General features: G+C 34.3%; 1 protein-coding gene across 5 annotated transcripts in view; it reads left to right on the top strand.

Moving 5' to 3' along the window:
* Window positions 1–17845, top strand: part of ANO3 (anoctamin 3) — a 344736-nt gene that overhangs the window by 235230 nt on the left and 91661 nt on the right. For all 5 annotated transcript variants that reach the window (XM_033120578.1, XM_033120577.1, XM_033120579.1 and 2 more), the window contains 5 exons: window positions 42–142; window positions 8346–8390; window positions 11574–11705; window positions 14807–14913; window positions 17065–17120. In XM_033120578.1, the coding sequence (XP_032976469.1) occupies window positions 42–142; window positions 8346–8390; window positions 11574–11705; window positions 14807–14913; window positions 17065–17120 (441 nt within the window). The remainder of the gene's footprint in view (window positions 1–41; window positions 143–8345; window positions 8391–11573; window positions 11706–14806; window positions 14914–17064; window positions 17121–17845) is intronic.

Raw genomic sequence — 17845 nt, 5'->3', positions numbered from 1 at the left:
TCTAATTCTAAATAACGGTACCTGTCCTGTGTCCTTTGCAGCCAGCTGTAGCAAATGCTGATATCATGTTTATTAAAATTCACATTCCATGGGACACGCTGTGCAAGTATGCAGAGAGGCTGAATATCAGGATGCCCTTCAGGTACTTTTGAATTTTATTTCATTCTATCTCAATGTACATTAAGATGAGCCTGTTTTTTTGGTTTTTGTTTGTTTGTTTGTGTATTTGTTTATTTGTTTTCAAAATCTTAGAGCAATAAATATAACCCTTTCTACAGAGGAAATGTTTTATCTTCTAAAGATTGGGCAACCGTGGACACTTTTTCCCCTTCTAATTTACTTGCCTAATATGGCAAACTTTCTGGTTCCCTGGATATTTTATGTCATTTCTAGATGGACTTGCCAAGATGGAGGAAAAAAACAGCCGCTTTCAAATTTTAACTGACAACATAATTACCAAGATCAATCTCATTTCTTATTTTGTATAGGTAGATGGACCTATTATTTCTGTGGAAGGCAGGAAGTGTGAAGTGTAGCATCCTTGTGTATATAAAAATACAATGTTCTTCTTTGTACAGGGGTTAGTAAGAATCATTCCTCAGGTGCAGTTCAACCAAATGTTTTTCTGGCTCTGTCTTCAGTGTCAAAGGATAAACACTAATGAGAGGCTTGCTTAATTCAAAGATTTCCCAGTCCTTCCTCTACACCAGCAATAATTAAATAGACATGTTTTCCTATATTGCGTATCTTGTGTTGTATGCATAATGTACCACTTTCTTCCATCATTTCTCAAAATAAAATTCAGTAGTGCCCCTACTGTGTGCAAAGTGTTAATTTGCATTGAAGATATGAACATTTGCACATATTTGGATCTCAGTGTGCTGTACCAGCTGCGAAAAATGTTTTAAAAGGATCAGAGTACCAAGCTACTGAGGAAAAGAGCCTCTAGATAATGAATATGAATGGACAGTAAGAGCACAATTCAAAAATATGGAAAATTTCTGTTTACTTTGCTCATTTATTCAGTTCTTTAGATTCCACATAAAAGTGAGATCATATGGTATTTGTCTCTCTCTGACTTACTTATTTCACTTAGCATAATGTTTTCTATGTCCATCCATATCATTGCAAATGGTAAGATTTCATTCTTTTTTATAGCTGAGTGATAAATACTCCATTGTATAAATGTACCACAGTTTCTCAATGGAATTGTAAGATTTGTACGATGTCAGAGGGGCAATAGATTGGGGAAAGGGGTTTGTCACCTTCTGAGGGGTGAAATGTCTAACTATTACATTGTTTTGTACACCTGAAACTAATTTAAAAAAAAAAAAAAAAGAAAAATTTCTCATACCTGGTGGAATGAAAGAGGCTAACTGTGGTGAGAGTCTTATGGATAAGACTCTTAGGATAAGACTCTTAGGAGAGTCTTGGATAAGACTTATCCTAAGTCTTATGGCAAGTTTCTATGGTATTCAAAGTAAAGTATGAGATATCGATCCCATCTCTTTAGTGAACATGTCAGGTATTGAAAGATGCAACTCCAAATCACAGAAAGGGCCCACAAAACAGAAATGGATTCAGCATTAGCGACTACAGCAGAATTTTACTGGCAATATTAGAATTAGATCCCCACATTGGCTCGCATTCATGCTTGGCTAAGGGTTTCAAAGTTCTCTATATAGATGATATTTAGAAGATAATACCTCAGAGAGCTTGGCAGAAATAAATAATAATAACAAAATAAAAAGCAAAAGACGATAAAGAAAAGTCTTTTAATTATTCACCATTTTATATAAATAATAAATAAGATACCTAAGAGAACCTGAACATTATACATTTTTATCAAACTTGGTCACTGAAAGAAAGGCCTTTGGGTCATTATTCATGTTATGATTAGAAAGGTTGAAGGTTACAGAGGACAGCTTTCAATTCAGGTCATTGCACTGAAAGGACAGCCAGGAAAGCGTACACTTGTACCACACATTTCTTGACTTCTGAGGAATTTTTCCCTGTTGACACTATGGCACCTTTTAAGAAGTCTTTTGAAATGTTAAGTTGGTGTGAACGTAATTGCGACTTTTGCAATTATTTTAACCTTTTAAACCGCAATTAATTACGTTTGCATTAACCTAATACTTACCTGGGGTTCATTACAGGCTGATAATGGGCAAATACTTGCCACATGCTCTGTCTGATTTCTCCTTATTTGGTCTGTATGTATGCATGATACACAAGATCTTGCAGAATTAAAACAGTGAGATAAATTCTAGCCTATGAAATTAGCAAAGAATTTTACAAGTAGTAATATTCAAACCTAGCACAGGTATGCTAAATAATCACCTTTGTCTGTTTATGGTGGAAGTCAAATGTCACAAGATATTCTGAAACTCATTTTGAAAATATTTTCTGTGAGCCTTAAAACTTTTCATAGCCTTCACTTTTTATCTTAAAAAGATAATTGAAAAATGTGTGGAAACATTCCCTGCAGTATTATGTATAATTGTGGGAAAAGGACACTCTTTTACGTTCAGTAATAGAGAATTTAAGTAAATTAGAATATACCCTTGCAGTGGAATATACAATTCATTTATCAAATGCATGGGTAGAAGGCTTTCTTAGTAATTGTATGAAAATTCTTAATAAAATATATATAATACATATGATACAAAATCATTCATACAATGTAATTTCAACAACTTAAAATGCAAGGGAATAAAATTGGAAGGCAATGTACTATGCTGAAAATGATGGGTGGGATTATGGGTACCTGTTATTATTTTTTTAATATCTTACACAATTATCTATTTTAACAAATTCTAATTTGACTGTTATGTAAATACAGGATGAGGAAGAAGTATGACACTTCTATGCAAAAGACGTAAGACCATGACAGACTCTGTGATGTCAGGATGAAATTGCTAAAAGATTTTCCAAATTAATCCTAACTATTTTAGGTACTTCCATCTTGCCCTATTCTTGTCATTTCACCATTGTTTCAAAAGAAAAAAAAAGTTATAACTGAATTCATGCACCAACGAATTTCCTTGCAGATCTAAAAGGGAGAAACCCTAAAGTCTATCACAAAGCATGCCATTTCAGTGGGTTTCAGTGTCCAGGTTTATTTCAGACTGAGTGAACGTTTTGTTAAAATATCTCATCAAAAAGGAAGGATATCTTCCACCTGCCTCCTCTGGATTTATACAACACAGATGTCTGCCAGCAGTCCAGAAGATTGGTTCCTTTTTTTGCTCTTCAAGGAGGGATTTGGCATAATTTGACTTCGCTCCAGGCTAAGGCGCTTGTTTTAACACAGAGTTATATTAGCAAATTATGAATACAATGTCAGTTAATACGTTTGCTTTACCTCAGATATCCGACATGCATAATTTCAAAGATGTTACTGTTTTCTCTATCAATTCAGAGTATGTTCATTTTGCTGTAGTCTACGGGGGGAAAAAAGCCTTATAAAGACAATGGCAACACAGTCTACAATGTCATACGTTTCATATAGCTCTCTCCACCATCTCAGTTGAAGTTTACTAATTTTTAAAAATTGAATGTGTATTTAAAGCACATTGGTCTCATTTCTGTCATTTCCCGTCCTCTTGCCTTTTCAAATAAATTTCAAGGAACGCCTCATGATAGAATAATCAGTGCTCTCAGAACATTATTTTTTTAAATCAGTACCAAATTTAATTCCTTTGTTTCTTTTTCTTAGAAGTTAATTAAAAACAACCCCTTTGCCAGCATGTGAGTGTCCTCAGTTCCCATGAATGAGAGCTTAGGTCTGCAAGCTGTGTGCCAAGGTGTCTTCTTGACGCAGGGCAGGTTCAAAACATCAAGAGATGTTCACTTCAGTCTGACATTTTTGCTTAAAATGATAATCATTTTCTATTTCCTGATAAGGTTGCATTTAAAAAAAAGAGTCCTGATGCATCTAAAGAAACAAACAGGAAAACCGTGATACCTATGCAGTTACTATCTCTTCTTATTGATGTTGTGGCTGAAATTTCTTCTTTATGATGTTCTTCAAAATAATGTATATAATTGCTGCATTCTGAAACTTTTGGAAAATGACACTGAAATTCTCATGAATAATAAAATATTAGGAAATATGCAACATTTTCCAAAGTATATCAATGGAAGAGGATTTTAAGAGAAAAATATCCTGTAACCAAATATGCTTCTGAATTTCTGAGGTAAACAATAAGTTTCTTCACTGTAGTAAGCTTTAGAGAAGGGATTCTCATTGTCAGTCTGTAGAGTGCATCAAAATCACCTGGAAAATTTTGTGAAAATGAAGGTTCCTAGAACCTACACCCAGAAAGTCTAGCATATTAGGTCTGGGATAGGATTGGGGTGTATACCTTTATAACAGTCATTGCAAATGATTCTGATGCAGATGATAAAGAAATACAGTCTTGGAGATTTTGATATTTTAATAATAATTCTAATTTTCATCAATTTCAAGAGGCAGTTACAAAGAGCACTATTTCCCAAATTTCCATTTGATAATGGATTTTTTGGAAAAAGTCTTAATATGATGATGTTTTGGGAAAATAGATTGAGAAATGCTACAACATGGAATTATTTCGGAACATCTTTTCAGATCAGTTTAAATAATAGATATAGTATTAACTAACTCCTTACTAACTACTTCTTATTTATTTATAAGATACATTAGAAATTTGGAATAGCTGTCAGCTCATAAAAAGAGAATTCTATTCAAGCATAACCTAAGTGGCAAAGTGTTTTCATGATGGCCATTTCAGTTTCCAATTGTCAACTGTTATCATATTTAAAAACATGTATACTGTCTTAAAGTTAAATATACAAGAATAACAAAGAACCTAAATAGAAACACGCACATCTTTTTTTAGGACAAGATTTTTAAAAGATTTATGCATAAAATATTTACCCATGTTTGATTAATATATGCAAATATTCGGTGTTGAAACCTACACATTACATTCCACAAAGAAAAGCTGCAAATGTATTCAGAAAAAAATATTAGTGTTGTAACCCTGCCTGCAGAAGTTTTTGGCTAAGTTATTGTATGAACAGGAATATTGAGTATTTTATCTGAATTTTCTGTTTGAACATATATGTATAATTCTATATACCTATATTTTCTAGCTATTTCTCTTTTTGATTATTCTTCCAAAGTAAATGTGGCCTACCTGTTGGACTTGATGTTTCAAAACTAACTAAAAAAATTTTTAGAGAATTAAAATAATCCACATTTTCTAGTTTTTTATCCAATCTAATTTTTAACCTGTGTCCTCTACATTCCAGAAATACCAAGTCCTGCTTTCATTATTTTCCTTTGATTCAAAGGTTTTTATTATTCATTCTTGCACATAAAAAGGTCCAATTTACTTTAAGAAGATTCAGTCATCCTATAGCTTCTCAGATTGAGTTCCAAGATGGGGTACCATCTTTCCTCCAGCTTTCTCTCTCAGAAATATTTTAAACACAGCAAATTTGGGGGAAATTTTCCAAACATTAAGAACAATCTTTTTATCACCATTAGGGTTAAACTTAGACCAATTTTTATGCAAAGGATAGTTCACTCAAAAATAAAATAACATAAAAACATACAGGGAATCCATTATACAGAATAGCTGAAAGTGGAGTACCTCTGCTTGACAAGGAGCAAGGGACCCAGGGTCTCTTCCATGTGATTGCCCTCCTCACTTGGCCCCGCAGACATCTCCAACCATGTGGCCACTTGGTCATGTGAAACACTGGTTGGAAACAGCATTTGGATAATTATTTACTTATAATTTTGAGTGTTTGTTGTAATAGGTGAGTGGGTAGGTAGGTAGATAAATCCTGTCCCATTGCAAGGTATGAAATAGCAGAATCTTTCAAAGGAAAAGTTAAGGGAAAAAAGAAAGCTGTGTATATTAACAATACACAGTTAATAAATGACAGGGTGGAGGATTGTGGGTAGGAAATGATTTGGTTCTGAAGATTCATTTATATACAAAACTAAGAATTGCAGGATATTATTGACTTCAGTGTATACTTGTATATTGTTGGGGGTATATAGTTAGAAACAAAATCTTCTCTAACCCAGAAAACTGTTCCACAAAGGTAGATGAGAAAGAAAACACTTTTATTATTGAATAAACATCAAACCAGAATGTGATGTGCATCAGGAAATAGTTACTAAGAGATTGCAAAGACATGCTAAAATCTTACCCTTTTCCATAGCCAAACACATACAGTTCATTCCAGACATGCTTTCAAGATAAATAACCAGTTCTCAAGTAAGAGGGCTCAACCCTACTAATTGTTGCTCATAGTTCATCCTAGATTTGATTGGTAATTGGGATGTTAGTTAATTGAGAAAATTGAATCTCTTACTTAAATTTTGATTTGCTCTTACAATGTAAGTGGTCTGAAAAGTATGTCTATTCATCTTGTATGACTTTCTTCATTTGTTTTTTATTTCTCCCAAAGCATTTTTTTAAAAATGTCTTAAAGAGAAATATTTCAAATTACCAGCAATACAGATAGAGAACAGTGTTTAATCCAAATGCCCTGTGCTTTTGTAATATTCCTTATCATATCCATGACCAATAATTATAACTCTGAACTTTCACTCTTTTTAACCACATTCCTAGATTTTTTTGATGCTGAAAATTATTTTAAACTAATTTCTACATTTGTAGTTCTTTTTTTTTTAATGATACCTTATCTGCAAATGTTTATTAAATGCAAAGTGGTCTCAGGCACAGAAGGAGATAATAACTATGAATTAATGAAGGCTCACACATTTATTCATCAGCCATCTGAATTCTTATTATTTATCAGACAATGTGCCAAAGACACAGCAGGCATACAGAATTAAATGAAATGAAAACACAGTCTTCAGGAAACCCAGTGCCATACGGAAGATAGTGAACAGTTATATAACGATGGGGTAAATAGTGCAAGACAGTCCATGGCGAGCAGGTTCAGAGTGAGGCTGGGTGTGCAGTCCGATGAGGTGGTATGTACACAAACGTGTATGTTTGAAAAAATGAAGAGTGAAGGTATTCAAAGTGTGAGTTTGGAATAGACATAGCAAGCCTTGCTATTTCATATTTAAATTTAGGGTTAGAGTATGGCAAAGACAACCTGAAAATTATTTTCTAGTAGTATATAACCAGTGATTGCAATGAAATATGGTAGCTCAGAAGGTTTTTAAAGTTTTCTAAGAAGTCAATAATACAGTTAGGACTATATATCAGTTGTCATGACTCTCAGCCCTGGTTTCCAGGTCCCACCCTTTGGAAAAGTTTACTGATTGATCCTCTGAAATGGGTATTAATGTGTGGGGATACAGAAACATTTTTGAAGGCCCAGAATAACATTCCTCAGCTAAAAGATGAGGATGTAGAGAGAGTCTTTTAAGAGATTAACCCATCACTAGAATGTTTAGTTTCTCTAACATTAGACATGCTACACACCCACTTAAAACACACAATATCTTCCCATTGCTTTTCACCCCGAACCTCAGCATTAGTGATAGACCCCTCATCGTCTGCTCCTTGTTCACTATGCCCCACCTCTTTTATCACTATTCTCAACTTGCAGTTTATACCGCAGTGATTACCAAATTAGTTGCCCTTCCCTGAATCTTAAAAGGCTTGATCTTACTCCCATAACCATTTCGTATGCTGCTACCTCTGTCTCCAATGCCTTGTCCTACATACTTCATTCAGAGAACTGCTCCCACTCCTGTTTCAAGATTCAGCACAAGTAACACACCCTGTGGGAAGGCTTCCCTGTCTCCTTTCTCCTCCATCTACAAACACTAATCGAGGTCCCTTCCTAGGTGCTTCCATAACACTCTCTCTTTTCCTGCGTTATCACACTTCATTCTATCACTTGTCTCCTCAACTATAGAGGAAGCTTTTTGAGGGTAGAGACACTCTTTGTTCTCTAATTTTTGGTGGTTATATCCTAACATTCGTTCAGAAATATCCATCACATATGTGTTTGAATGGATGGATGGATGGATGACTTCATATAGTAACAAATAAGCAAATGATCTAGTTAATATGCATTATAAAGCAGAAGTGAAACTTTCAAGAAATAGAATTAAAAATCAAATATGCAAGTGTTTTATTGATTTGTGAAAGTGTTTTTTTAATTATTATTAGTAATTTAGATTCTGAAATTAAAACAATGGAAATTTAGAATCCTTTCTATTATACTGGCTGATTTCATGTCTTTCTTAAGCATGTGGAAGATGGAATACTGAAATGCTCAGTTTGATTAAACGTTGTCACTCACTGTGTTCACAATTTTCATGTGACTTACCTCAGCTGATTTCTATTATTTTTCAGGAAAAAATCCTACTACACTGACGGGAGGAACAAATCAATGGGCAGGTTGGTGGATGATGCATGATTTGTTTATGACTCATTTGTCATTTGGGGAAAAAAAACAGGAAGACATTCAATTATCCTTATGAGCAGTTGTAAATTTTAGGAAAAAACATTTTATTGATTTATTCAAGAGATTTCAAAACTGACTTGTGGCAAATTTAACAGTGTTTAGGAATCAGAGAATCTCTTTTTTCTATGGGCCATTGACATTCCTGCAATCCTCACTTGGTATAATGTTATGGAAGGAGGGTTTTAATTGCAGGTCAGCGTTTTAGAATATTTTAATTTAAAAAATAGTTAGAAAGCCAAGATCTATGGGTACCTGATGACCCAGTAAAGTAATAGAACAACAGACCCAACAGAGACCTTCTGGATCATTCGATCCAAATCTCTTATTTGCAGAGGTGTTAAAGGAAAGACTAGCATCCAGGGTAATGAGGTGCCATACAAAATCTTTTGAATCACAGACCTATTCTTATTCCCACAACTGAAGCTGCCTCTCTTATCTTCGTATTGAAAACAAACTTCTTTTTAAGAGCTTCATCTCAAAACAACATCTCTTGACTTTTCCCAAGAGATGTTGTTTTGAGATGAAGCTCTTAAAAAGAAGTTTGTTTGGGAATGTAATCAATAATGTTGTAAAGATTTTGTAGGGTATCCAATGGACACTTGTCTCATTAGGAAGACCACCTCAGGGATGATATAGATGCCTGATCACTGCACTGCGCACCTGAAGCTGAAGCTGAACAATAATGAATGTCAACTGCAAGTTTATATATATGTGTGTGTGTATATATATATATATATGTGTATATATATATATATATGTATATATATAATTTACAAGAAGCAGAGTACAGCATTAGGAATGGAGACAGTGGAAATGTAATGGCTGTGTGCGATGTCAGAGGGGTAGTGGATGGGGGGCGGGGGGTTGTCATTGTGTGAGGGAAAGTGAATTACTTTACTGGGTCATCAGGTATAAATGATAAATGTCTAACTATTACATTGTTTTGTGCACCTGAAACTAATAAAAATAGTTATAATAAAAAAATCTCTTTACCTGTTTTAGTAACAATCGCTATGACAAAGGAATTAATCATACCACAGCTCTGAGACAGAAGAAATTCTCCCTCTTGAATCGCCTTGGTCCTGTTTCACTGAAGGAAATAAGCTTCCCTTTAATGAACTCTAAAGCAAAATTTGGCTGTTTTTCTGCTCACTGAAAAATAACAGTTAACAAAAAAATTGTGAATGCGGTCAGTATGTCCTATTGAATAATGTTGCAGGACATTACAAGTCAGAATGACACGAAAACTAGAAGAATCATGTGGTGTGAATATCATACCATTTTAGGAAAAGAGTCAGTAAATCTAGTTTGTTTACCAAGAATATAATTTAGAACTTTAGAATAGGAAAAATTTGAATTGTAGAATAGGAGAATATAGGGCTCTTTTAAACATTAAATTTCAGTGTCTTAGGAATGGTGACAAGATAAGTAAATAATAGGAGGGGAAAACTTGCTATTAGAACAAACGTTAAGGGATTAGTATTCAAATAGCTCTTTTAAAAATATATATTAATGATGTTCCTCAGCCAGGTCAGAGTTTTCTGTTTGTCAGGTTAGCATGCTCAGATTTAGAAGGAGCTTTCATCATTATCCTTGTGCCTGTTTGGTCCTGCTCTAAGGGAGCAAATGGCCAAAGTTATTTTGCATAATAAAGTCAAGTCATTGGAATACTATAATAGATACATTTACAACTGCAGGTTTTCCTTGTTTTTTTCTTGGTTGGTTGGTTGGTTTTCTGCTTGTGCCTGCTTAATGTTGCGTGTGTTGAAAAATGTCTGTGTTCGCTCTATAGAATTACTGAGACATTTTGCTACTGTATGAGTAGTGGGATTTCTGATAAACGGGCATCTTTTTTTTCAGAGGCTGGCAGAAGGATATAATCCTGTATATTAAAATAGAAACAAATGTCTTTATGTAATACTGTCATAATCTAGTTTTAGAATAAACTTGTATCTAGAATGCCTAATAAATGTGTATATTAAATCCTAAAGAAACAACATTTTTAATAGTGGGGGAAAATGTTATTTTTTTCTCTTTTGGTCTCAAACGTAAAGTAAACCAGAAAAATGAACACTATATTGTCATAATGTTTTATCTTTTAGGTTTATTATTTTCCGTTTAATTTTATGAAATAAAAATTCAGTTATCATTGATTCTAAATGATTATTAAAGTATGTTAAACCTCACTGTAGTTGACATCTTTACCATTTATTTACTACAGATATTCCCTTTGTTCCTTTACTTTGTAGATGCATACCGGAAGGGTAGTGAATAAATAGGAAGGGTGTTTATGAAAGTATATGACATATCAAACTGAAAAAAAGAATGCCATGTTATTTGCCTGAATTTAAATTTAGACCTTCAATTAAGGAAATGACTAATTTTGTTTTGTTTTTGTTTCTGTTTTTGTTCTTTACCTTTGGAGTAGAAATTTAAGAGTGTGTGTGTGTGTGTGTGTGTGTGTGTGTGTGTGTGTGTGTGTTCATCATTGTTATAAAATTACAAAACCCAATTTGTAGATAACTGCAAAGAGGGAAACACAAATCAATTATGTGCACTTAGATTTCTCTTGTGCTTTTCCTTTCTTGAAAGGGGAAAGATGTTTTGTGCAAGAGAGTTTTGACCACTTAACTTTAGGGGATAATTAATGTGCAGGCAATTATGCAGCATTTGAAGATCATCATTTCTCCAGGCAGGTTGATAGAAAATGGCTCTAGTTTTATTATCGCTGCTATGTATCATTTGTTTACAATACACTTTCACATTCAATTATCAAGGTATCTTCAAAATGACCCTTCAGGGAGGCAGAACAAAGAGTTACTTGATCTGCCGATCAGGAAAAAATCAAAGACCCCATTATCACTGCTTCCCCAACCCAGTGCTACATTCCCCAATCTTCACGGTTCCTTAGGTAGAGCTTGTGCTCCAACCAAGTTCTTTTGACTCTTTAATCCAGATTTATTTTAAATTCCTCCTGAAAATAGGAGGAATAATGCATGTGTGAGGGTGTGAGTGTGGGTGTGTGTGTCTTTTTGGAACTCTTTGGAATGGCAATGAAGGTAGGCATGACTCTGGAACGCAACCTTATCTAGCTCTAAAATGTGACTTTGTTCCAGGGTGCACAGTTATTTTCGAAGACTCAAAAAATGGATGTCCCAAAACCCAATGGTTCTCGACAAGACAGCTTTTCCAGAACTGGAGGAGTCAGACTGTTATACCGGCCCCTTCAGCCGTGCACGAATTCACCAGTGAGTTCCCATCTCCTTTCTCCCACTACCTGCCTTGGTACCTTCCATTACCTGGGAGTGGTTGATAGAATAAAAATACTTGGACCAGTACCATTGTTTGTCAAATAAGTCAAAGAATGTATCATTTTATTAATATATAAACTTAACGTATGAATAACACTCAGTGAACATTATTTTTGATCAACTATGATTTAGAGATATTCCAGTAACGGATAATTAACTGTAAACTCATGGACTGATAGTCTCATTCCCAAGTCTTTCAAAGTAATTACTATGGTAGTAAGTAATTCAGTTAAAGTAACAAGAATGATGGTAATAATAATAATAATAGAGATGCTATTAAGTAACATCCTTGAATAATGGATTGTTCTAATTAGTAAATTATTATATTTATAATTACATTTAATTAATTTGTACTTGCTAGTTTAATCCATTGTAGTTTAATCTTATTAAACTAAGGTAAGGATTTTTTGCATGCTTATCTGTCTGTCTATCTGTCTACCAACATATCTCTCTCTATTCAGTTTTTCATTCAGCTGGTATTTATTGAGTTTCTACATGGTACAAATTGAGTTTATGACACAGTACAAGGAGCCTTCACAGCACTCCCAGTCTACTGGGACAGAAGAAAATGTAAATTAATAATTAAATAAAATCAGCTAAAGATAAAGGTGGAGAAATACATAGTATACACTAGGCCTATAGCTGCAGGATCTACTTTGCTGTACACGATTCTGTATTGACCTACGTTCTGTGATGTAGGAAGTTAAGAGACAGGATGAAATGGAATTCCAGACCGCCGAACCTGTAACAGAGCCAGTCATCAATGAGAAATCCTCATCTTCCAAATATTTGATTTATGTCATTATTTAGTCTTAGAGGTGACTCTAAAAGCATCCTTTTAAATTCTAGCTATGAGAAGTAGAGGAAGCAGTGGAAATCCAAATGACTTCCTGGGTTAGAGAGAGGTTATAGTTTCGAGGATGCTACTTGAGCTTTTTTGCTGTACTTTTTCAGGCTCTGTGATGCACCAAATAAAATACATTCTGCTTTTTGTTTTTAAACCCAAGAAACTAGAGTGGTCTTTGAAAAATCTCAATCAGATCATGCAACTGTCTTGTTTAAATCTCCCCAATGGCCTGCCGTTCTCACTTACAATAAAATTCAAATTTCTTTTCATCCATATGTGGCCATTATGCTGTGGTCCCCGACCAACACTATCTTCTTGTCTTCTGTTTGCCACACCATTTACTTATTTCAGGCACACAAGCTTTGATGCTACCCATCAGAAGCTCAGTCTTAATTCTATCTCGAAGTCTTTGTTTTTACTATCCTCTTTTCCTAACATGTCCCTCCCCCAAAAATATTTACATGGCACATTCCTCTTATGATTTTTATCCTACTCAGACATCACCTACTCAGACAGACCTTATTGAGAATATTATCTATAGTCCCTTTGTCCCAGTCATTCTCTATGCATTGTTTACATCCTTGTTCTTCATAGCAATTTCTGAAATTATGTAACTAATTTGTTTACTTATATATCATGTTACTTTCTTTTATAATGTAATTCCATAAGAAAGGAATTTACCTTCTAAAGAAATATTTGTTCAGCAATTTCTGAATCAATCAGATGGGAAAAGATTTGGTGGACATTTTCTCTATATTATAATTAACAAGACACAGAACTGTTAATTATGTGCATCTAAGTACAAAATTTAAAAGCGTTATATGAGAATACTGGAGGAACTTGGAGTCTAATGGACAGGTATGCAGATAACCATAATACAACACTGAGTAAAATCAATGCGTCAAGAAAGACACAAGTAAAATGCACATTTTTATAAGAGAAAGAGAAGCTATATCCAGAGGAGAGGAGCCAGGAAACCTTTATGAAGGAGCTAGTCCTTTTTAGCAGGTAAAAATGTGGAAGGAGGTAGAAAAAGATGGGGGGACAGACATCAGAGACAGAGCAAAATCGTGAGGAAAACAAGCCTGGGATTCCAAGGTGGTGATAAATTCTACAATTTGACAGTCTATCAGATACAAGGAACCAAGCTATAAGAAATAAGACTGAGGGAAAGGTTAAAATACAAGAATAGAGACACAGAGAGGAAAATAGAAATTTAATTATGCATAATGGAGAGCTGTTGACATGTTAATAGCAGGAATGCTCCAAGGGTCAGAACTGTGCTTTAAAAGTCAGGTGGGAAATTGCAGGGCCAGTTAGGAGGACATTCTCATAATCTAGTCAAGAGGCAATGAGACCCAGACAAAGATGGGTACAAGAGAGGCAGGCAGTTCAGTTATAAAAGTTACGTGGTTTGGCAACTGTTTGAATATTCATGGTGAAGAGAAAGCAAGGATCAAAGAAGACCTAACTGTGTGAGAAAATGATGGTGTATTATTCACAGAGATAAAGCAACTGGAAACAGGAATTGTCAGAACTTGAGTGAGGCCCAGGATGCTTCGATTTTTTTTTATTTTTATTTTTTGAGACTTCCAGTATATCATAGTTAATCCTAAAACAGACTCTTTGTTTCCTTTTGGGTATCATTCCTTTTGCTCTTCACATCATTGACTCTCATAGGGTTCCTCCTTGCAACTCTTCCTACATGGGGACAGAATAGGACATGAAGGGAAATGGAAAACTATTTCACATATTGCTGAAGTTCTGTAAACAAGATAAGTTAACTTGGAAAGTGTGGCACCGGGGAATTACATCAATGTTAATGTGTTCTATTTGGAACCACATTGCTTAATTAAAATGTATGGGAGCCAATGGAAACTCTAGTGTCTTCCTGTTCCATGCTAAACAGAAAATACGAGGACATCTAGGCTTCCTTGTAAACTTCCTTGTAAACTGAAAGATAGTAAAATGAATATTGATGATGCCCTGTATTATTTATGTTTGTTTTTCTCTCTCTGCCAATTGATTTTTTTTCTTTTTAAAAGAGGATGGTTTCTCTTCTGATTTGTTATACTATCCTTCACATGCATTAGTTTAAAGGAGAAAACGGATGAGTGCTCAGGACGTTGTTCCTGTTGCTGGATTCTGTGCTCTACCTTGAAGATTAAAACCAATGCCCTTATCTTAACAGCTTCATCATAAACAATAAGGACACCTTCTTCAGCAATGCCACTCGGAGCAGAATAGTCTATCACATGCTGCAGCACACCAAATATGAAAATGGAATATCAAAAGTGGGTAAGAACACGAATTACAAATGTAGAGAAAGTACAATTTTCAGTTACTGATATTACCCAGAAATAGTTAACACTTCAAGCTTTGCCTTCATGCATGAAATAGGAATATATAACACATTGAGCACAACTCTAAATGTTCTATTTTTCAGCCTTTGAACAGAACACAACAAAATAAAAGAAGCAAACTCTTGTCGGGGGCATTTGGCCATAGGTATCAAAATGTGAAATGTGCAAACAGTTTGGAATAGAAATTTTATGAAATTTATCCCAAAGAAATCATCAGATTTTTGAATAACAGTAGATGTAAACATTTGCTTATTATGACTTTGTAATAGAGTAAAACTAGAAATATTTTAACTGTCCATCGTTAGGCACTGACAGATAAGTTAGGCTACATCCCCATAATGCATGTATTAAAAATTATGTGACATTTATTCACTCTTAACTCAAATTTATTCAGCATCTATTTGATGCTATATATTAATCTTATAGAGACGATATGACACAGCCCTAATTCGTGGTGATTGAAAGCTACTGATTAATTATCTCTATAGATGACAATGAAAGATATCTACAAGGCATTATCAAATGAAAAAACAGATTATAAAACTATAAGTCTAATGTAATCCTACTTCCTAAATATACATACATAAAAAGGAAAAAAAATCTAGAAGGATATATTTGAAACTTTTGAGAGATTACCTCTGGAAGGTACATTAACAACTAATTTTAACTTTTTAAATTTCTGTGTTTCTTGACTGCTTAGCAGTATGCTATTCCATCAATGATACAAAAGAAAATTGAGAAAGTTGCACCCAGAATAATTAAAAGGAATTGCAAAGTTTACATAGAACACAGCAGAAAATAACATGTATCAAACAAGCTGGCTTTTTAATTGTTAGGGTGAAAAACACAAGATGGCTGAAGAGATCACATGTTAGTCATCTCCTAAAACCTTGACAATAAAAATCTGCACTGATTTACGCTGGAATAGAATGCTACATAAATCAAATGAACTATGGTTCAAGTCAGCCATTTTTTAAACAGGAACATTCGACTTTGGTTGTCCTCTGATTAATAATTCATTTATTACTGAGCAGACAAAATAGTTAATTTAGACACTAAATCCCTACAAGAATATGTTGACACTTAAAATTTTCTAAATAAGAAATGCAAATAAAAACAGAATATAAACTAAAAACGTGTCTAAATGGTAGCACTATGTGCTTATGTAGTCTTTAAAAATAAAAAATATCACAATTTAAATGATTGTTAAGGTATAACGGCCTTTGTAGAATTCATTATAAACATAGAAGAACATTTAATTTTTTTTTAACTCTTTAAATTCAATTGTCACTATTATATATTAGTACTGGAAAAGTATATGTATATCATAAATAAAGTCATGCAGTGTTTACAATTTTCTTATCTTTTTTAAATTACCATTATGAGCATTTTCTCAAGCTTTTAAGAATGCCTGAAAACATTATTGTAAATAGCTATACAGTATTCTATTATAAGCATTCATCAAATCACAATTATTTACCTAACATACTTGATTGTATCATAATAATTAAATGATTCCTCAATTTTGGATATACAATTATTTCTAATTTTTTACTAATATAAAAAATATTGCAACAAAAATTGCTCTCCAGAAAGGTTTTCTAAATATTTTGTTTTATTAGGACTATATGAGCGTGTCCATTTCGCTACACTCTAACTGAGAGGGAGGAGATTTTAAGAAGTATCAAATTGCTATTTATATCTCTTCTCTGCTTCCTTGACCAAATTTTGTTTTCACCAAAAAAAAAAAAAAAAAAGAAAGTGCTCTAGGCTCATGTGATTCCAAATGAGTGAATATCAAAATGCCCCCTATTTCATGAGATGGCAAAGTAAAATCCTACTTTGGCATATTGCAACTCTCCGTTTATTAATGTTATTCATACAACATTTATTAATGTTGTAAGGACACAATTATACTCTTAGTATCAGTCTCTTTCACACTTCACTAGGTGAAGCGGTTATGGAAGCCATTTTGGTTATTTTAAGTTTTTAAATTAATTTATTAGGCCAAGTATGTGTATGTTGATTCAGAGGGAAGTTTTTATTTACACTAACCCGAGGACTGCTTTCTCCTTCTCTTTTCCAGGCATCTGTAAACTTATTAACAATGGCTCTTACATAGCAGCTTTTCCCCCACATGAGGTAATTTTGAAATATAATTTCCATTGAACTAAAAAATGTTTCTCATGCTCAACACTTGATCCCTTTTTTTTTTTTTTCTTCACTTAAGTCTGGCTTTCCGTTCCCAGGAGGGTTCAACCAGGAACTGGCCCTGGGCCTTTCTGACCCCATTACAGTTCTGTGGCTGTGCACTGGCTCCTGGGCTCCAGACCCCTCCTGTAGTTTGTCCACTTCAGGAACCCCAGCCTTGAAAGGAACTCAGGGACATTCAGCCACTCTGGGCACTGCCCTGGACTTCAACACACAACTCTACGCTTGACCCATTGGGGAGCCACACCACCCAACCGTGGCGGGTTCCTGCCTTGGGCATACTACTCAGGGATGCCTGAAAATCTAACACAAGCCCGCACAAAACCTACAGCCCGTTACCTACTTGGTACTCTGCCAGATTATTACCTGTCTACTAATGTTAAGGAGAAAAGCCTGCTCCAAGCTGTGGTGGGCTTTACCTGCTGAGTCATGAATGACATTTGAATCAGTTTTAAACCCCTCACACACACACACACACACTCACACTCACACACACACTCACACACACACACACATTGTATTCATTTTAAGGCAATTTTACATTTTAATAAAAGAATGGAGTCTTTAGAGGTTTCATTTCTGCACTGTCAAAACCCATCTCCCTTCTATTTATAAAGGTTTTAGGACTCATAAGCCATAATCCCTATACTTGAGGA

The sequence above is a fragment of the Rhinolophus ferrumequinum genome, chromosome 11 (assembly GCF_004115265.2).
Source record: "Rhinolophus ferrumequinum isolate MPI-CBG mRhiFer1 chromosome 11, mRhiFer1_v1.p, whole genome shotgun sequence".
NCBI classification, from domain to species: domain Eukaryota; kingdom Metazoa; phylum Chordata; class Mammalia; order Chiroptera; family Rhinolophidae; genus Rhinolophus; species Rhinolophus ferrumequinum.
This window is presented reverse-complemented; position numbering and strand designations above follow the sequence as displayed.